Source organism: Cryptotermes secundus, unplaced genomic scaffold (assembly GCF_002891405.2).
Source record: "Cryptotermes secundus unplaced genomic scaffold, Csec_1.0 scaffold165, whole genome shotgun sequence".
NCBI classification, from domain to species: Eukaryota; Metazoa; Arthropoda; class Insecta; order Blattodea; family Kalotermitidae; genus Cryptotermes; species Cryptotermes secundus.
In genome coordinates this window covers 1,420,280-1,426,279 of record NW_019737087.1, presented here as the reverse complement: position 1 = coordinate 1,426,279, position 6,000 = coordinate 1,420,280, and the positions used below count along the sequence as shown (strand labels likewise).

Below are 6,000 nucleotides of genomic sequence, written 5' to 3'. Positions count from 1 at the left end.
TATATATATATATATATATATAATATAATATAACACTTACATCACCTTGTTTTCATGATGGATCACAACATAATGTTCAATAAAAATGACTGGAGTCATGCATGTCTCATGTAAAATACTTGAGAGGATCCTAGTTATGTCAGATGGGATACACTACCCCCATTTCCCTGTTTCAGTTGCCCCAAGTTAATGATGGCCTCTTACTTGAAAACAATCCATAACCTCTCCTCTTTCCATCAGTTATCCACCATGATGACCTGATAATTTACTGTCTGTTGCTACATAATCTAAGTTATTTCTTAACTCAGTTTCAACAAAGAAAAATAAGTAATGTCTACAGAGCCTACTCCTGCTTTATTCCATATAATAAAAATGGTGGTTATTATCTAAACAAACTAAAATGATGTACACCTCAATGTTTCTTTGCAAGGCTGAATTGTAAACTATTATAAATTCACTTAGGAAAATGTTTGAGACACATTCCGATACAGTATTAAATATGAAGATGGGCTCACAATTTTTGTTTGAAACTTAATATTACTGGCAGGGTCGCACCATAGCTCAAGCGGTTAGTCGCTGGCTTCCCACCGTGGCGGCCCGGATTCGATCCTGGGTCTGGTCAAGTGGGATTTGTGGTGGACAAAGTGGCGCTGGGGCAGGTTTCCTCAGAGTACTTTGGTTTCCCCTGCCAATCTTCATTCCACAAATTGCTCCACAATCACCCTCCCTATCATTTGGGTCTGGTACAATAAGCCAGAAATGGCTGCAGTACAAGGGACTTAGTCCCACCCCTCTAGCAATAAAAAAAAATATTACTGGCAGCAAAACTTGAAAAAACAATATAGCTACATATTTCACCCAAAGCATCTTTATAATTCAGTGAAAAACCACCTTACATAAGTAGAAACAGAAACAATCTGTGCAGAAGGCCAGCGACCACAAACAAACATAACCCCATATGTATATGTCAACATGGGGGTCAATAAATTAAAAAGTCTGACTGCAAACAGAGCATCTGTAGTGATGACAGAAGCAATGGAAGTATAAAAGTCAAAACACCAAAAAATCAAAGCCATTAAGAATTACCCAAATAACAAACAACAGCCCTGAGAGAAATTCAATACTGAAATCTCAAATGTTCAAAAGTGTACTCGCTCGTTCTCTACACGACCATCCAGCTATGTCCCTACAATTCATATTCATGTCTGAAAGCACTTAACTGATGCAGTGTCATAACATTTAAAATATTCTTGAATGTCCCTATGAAGGAAAATAAAGTATAAATGAAAAAAGTTATCACCTTTCAAGTCAGAGTTACTTTATGACTGGTGGTTTACTGAAAATCAGCTTGTCTTGGCATCAAGACCCTTGAGAACAATGAGCACATTTTTTTAAACTGAACTCCTGAGGTAAGTCCTTATGTAATATCCTCTCTGACAAGATGGGTTTGTCTCTTATGAATATGCTTGGCCTTTTATCAAGTGTACATTTTGAACAATAACATGTTATTGAAAATTGTTCCTTTTTCACTACACAATAGTCCTCTATCAGTAGAGGCTTCAGAGCGGATCATGCCTATCTCACGTTACAAGCACAACTTAGTCATAAGTTTGACCACTGCCAAGTTTAAGCCTCCTATATTTTCTAAGTTTGGCTTCACCTTGTATTATACCACAAATATGTTCATTCTCATGGATTTGTATGACTTCTGCTTGTTGCCTGCACAATTTTGTTATAAGATTATGTACACACAGAAGCCTGAAAGCTGTGTGCAAATCACAGACTGGTGCGCCTTAACCTTGTTTTGCATGCTCCGCAGTTTTAAGATGATCCCCTTTCCCTAACTACACAATGAGTACTTGAGATGACACAGATTGGACACACAACATTGTATTTAACAGTCATGTTTACTGAGCTACTGCCTTGCAACGGCCAAGAAAAGCAGTCTAAAACAGTTTCATGTGTTAACAAAAAACGTGTACACATGAATTCGGTAATTTTATATTACTGAAAGTTCAGTTTATACCTCGCTTTAAAAAGCCGAAAGCGAGATCGACAATACCAATCACCTACTTTGTAGGCAATTACTTGCTACATTAAAAGGTATGGAGGCCTTAAGAAGTATAAAGGGGATAATCGAATAATCGAATTATGAATCATTCTATGATCAAACTACATTAATTCTATAACATGGGGCATACACTATTATCTGTGTACTCTTAAACATTACTAACGATCTGTTCTGATCCATTTCAAACATTCTTATATTACAAACCTCACCTGAACTTCAAGTCTTCATTTTCTTCCCATAATCGTTTCGCATCAATCTCCAGCTTGGCTCTTTCCCGTGCTGTTTCATCAAGTAACTTCCGGGCATCAGCCAACTCATTCTCATACATAGACTTTATACTTGTCACCTCACGCGTAACTGTTTCTTGCGTCGTTTGAACTTCACGTGTAAGTCTGCTATTTTCTGCTTCTAAATGCCTCACCCGATCTATGTAACATGCTAAACGATCATTCAAATTTTGAAGATCTGCCTTCTCCTGGAGCCGGCTGTACCGGGTTGGACTCAATGGGCTGCCTGGCCTACCTGGCGGCGTTGATGTACTTGGTTGTGGCGTGTGTGTATCACGTCCTGAGGAAGTTGTCGTTGAAGACATACTTACAGTTGTTTTTTTACTACTTTTCGTTGCCATTTTGTACCTTTCAAGCAAAGACGCACCAAAGCCTAACGTAACACACTTCACACCAGTAACATCGAACAATGTCGACCCAAGCCAATATTACTCGGTTGGTGGGATTACGGTTGATACCACGTGATCTATGACGTCATCCACACGCCCACTTGGATGCGTTCGGAATTCAGTCTGTTTAAATTTAGGTCATGTCACAGAAAGTTATTGATAAGAGGAAGGGCATGAAATTCCAAACACCTGCCCAAATAGCAGAGCAAATCCAAACTACTAACAGATTTGACTCGCTTAGTAAACTACCCCCTGATAACAACCAATATAGGCAACCACCAATCTCAGAGAATCCTGCCAATCCCAAAAGAGAACCCAAACCACCACCTATCTACATTTACGGGGTGAATGACTTTAAAGCAATGCTAAATAACCTTGCCAAGGTCACCGAAAATGAAACCTATACAGCAAAAGCGCTGCCCAATAATACAATAAAAATCATGCCAAATGTGCCAGAAACGTACAGAAAACTAATCCAACATGTTAGGAAGGAAAATATCATACATCACACGTACCAACTGAAACAGGAAAGAGCGTACAGAATAGTAATACGCGATCTGCATCACTCTATACCAATACCCGACATAACAGAAGAACTAAACAAGAAAGGGCATAAAGTAAGGAACATGATAAATGTAAAGCATAGAGTTAGCAATGAACCATTGCCTCTCTTCTTTGTTGACCTGGAACCACAAATCAACAACAAAGAAATTTACAACCTAGAATTTTTGCTAAACTGCAAAATTNAAAAAAAAAAAAATAATCATCGTACACCCATTATTGTTTTTAATAAGAATATATAGTCTTTTACTCGAAAACTATAGCGTCTCTTTCTATTAGAATATTCGAAAGAATAGTACATTTTGTAGATACCGACAACACTTCATTCTATGCGAAGTCCGAGTTTTTAAGACTGAACGTCGACACTATATTTCTAAAGACCACGAATTATTTCGTTAAGGCGAAAAGATGGGACGGATGATAAGAGCTTACACAGCTAGAACACAAAGGATTGTATTTCTTCGAAATGATACGTCATGTGTTCATATTCATATAAATCGAGATTTCACACTCATGTAATAACTAATATTATTCCAAATTATGTAGAAGAATTATTTGATAACTTCGACAACAGAATATGCTACTGCAGAAACGAAGGTGTGAACATAATATTTGATCAATTCCAGAGCATGTGAGAAACAATACGATATCCAAGACTAAGCTCATTGAGAAGTACACGACTAAACTTTCATTAAAAAGTGATAGCAATGCCAAAGTTGAATTACAGCCTTGAAAACTGAACAGGCCAGATTGCCTGATCCGTGACAAAGAAAAAGTTGAGGAAGTTCCTGGAATTAAACCGCCAATGTTGTTCTATAACAGCATAAGAGATGGAACTACAAGAACGAGTTACAACTGCTGCCATTGTGACGATTCCGAGAACTACTTGCATCTACAGTAATGGGAAGGAATGTAACTGTCGTCGTGATGGTCGTCATTACTGTGTTTGGAGATGTATGGTCGTATGGTAGCTTCCTTGCCCGTTCTGCTCTCGAACGTCAGACCATCTGGCACTTTTGTTTTTGGTTATGCTCTTCAAAAAGTATGATATGCTTGATCTGTTACGTCAGTCCCTCCATTTTAAGTAGCGACGTGCTATGTTTCATCTTCTTTTTGGGATGTATGTTAAAATTCTCGTACGAATTCGTCTGTCCTCCAGTCGTAGAATGTGACGTCTCAACTGTGATCTGGATTTTAGAACTTTATTATTCCGATTTAAAATATTTAGTTCCTTCCGAATTTTAGTAGGCTTAAATCCAGTTTCGTCAGTCAAAAATTTTATTTATGCAGTTTCCATTTCTGCTTCCTGATTTTTGTGTTTTTTTTTGTTATATTCCAGATTTAGAATCCATAGATACTGCCATAGCATTATAAAACTGAATCTATGTTTTATGCAGAAACTGCCTTCTAAAAGAAGTTATTGAAGGAAAGATAGAGGGGCGGATAGAAATGACAAGAAGACGAGGAAGACGACGTAAGAAGATGCTGGATGACCTTGGGGACAGAAGAGGATACTGTCATTTGAAGGAGAAAGTTCTAGATCGCATTAAGTGGAGGAATTGTTTTGGAAGAGACTGTGGACCTGTCGTCTGACAGATTACTGATGATGATGATGATGATGTATACAGTTAGAAATATGCCGGTTACGAAATGTCATAAAGCGCCTCGGACTTTGGGACGGATTCTTTGGATAAACGACCTAAGCCAAGGAAAATGGACATGAATTTATTATGTGGAATATGAGAAGTCTGCATAGGTCAGGTTCTCTCTCGACAGTTGCCAAATGAATATCAAAATATAAATTAGATTTAGTGGGAGTACAGGTCAGATGGGACAGAGGTGGCAATGAACCTTCAAGCGAATATATATTTTTCTATTGAAAAGGGAGTGAGAATCATGAATTAGGTACAGTTCTTTTTTTTTTTTTTTGCATAATAGAATCACATCAGCAGTTAAGAAGGATTCATTATCCAGAAGGAGTCCAATGTGTGAACTGTTATAATCAACATTAACTGTAATAGAGATGTCCAATAAATCTAGTCTTGAAATATAGAACCTACACATATTAGTCACGCTGCCCTGGATACACGTGACAATAGATATCTCGGTATCTGCACCGAATTCTAGAATCCTCTTTTCAGCTTCTCTTTCATCATCTTGTTTTAGATTTAGATTTATTTGCTACCCTGTGTCACCTGCTTCACGTCCATTTGTTTAATTAAGCATCAAATGTGGACGTTTTTGGAAATGGAGGTAAGGCTTAACGCATTGTTAATGGCGCTAATTAATATAACTGAGTGGTCAGCTTCACTTACTGGCCGATTTATTCCTGAAGAAAAATGCCAACCTAATTATCGTTTCGTAGGTAAATGGATAGACCCCAAAGCCAGTCTAGACGCAGTGGTAAAAATACAATCTCTGACTCGACATCTACCACATCGACACATCTACTTTCTGCGACTGCGCAACCCCATCTCTGTCATCAATTATTCAGAAATTCAACAGGTGAAATAAGGTCGTGTAGTAACAGAAAATGAATTGAAAATTTCCTTCCTATTCGTCTGTTTTCTTAAATTATAATCATTCTCAAATTTAACTTCTAAGTCATAAGTTAATTTGGTATAGCCAATGATGTGCGAGGCAAATTAATCTTTACATAAAGAAATGACTGTAAATAGTACAATGTTTGATA

General features: G+C 37.6%; 1 protein-coding gene across 1 annotated transcript in view; it reads right to left on the bottom strand.

Moving 5' to 3' along the window:
• Positions 1–2,817, bottom strand: part of LOC111870048 (lamin Dm0) — a 34,103-nt gene extending 31,286 nt beyond the window's left edge. Inside the window, exon 1 of the mRNA XM_023862006.2 lies at positions 2,281–2,817. Within this exon, the coding sequence (XP_023717774.1) occupies positions 2,281–2,699 (419 nt within the window). The 5' untranslated portion in view covers positions 2,700–2,817. The remainder of the gene's footprint in view (positions 1–2,280) is intronic.
• Positions 2,818–6,000: the final 3,183 nt, after the last annotated feature.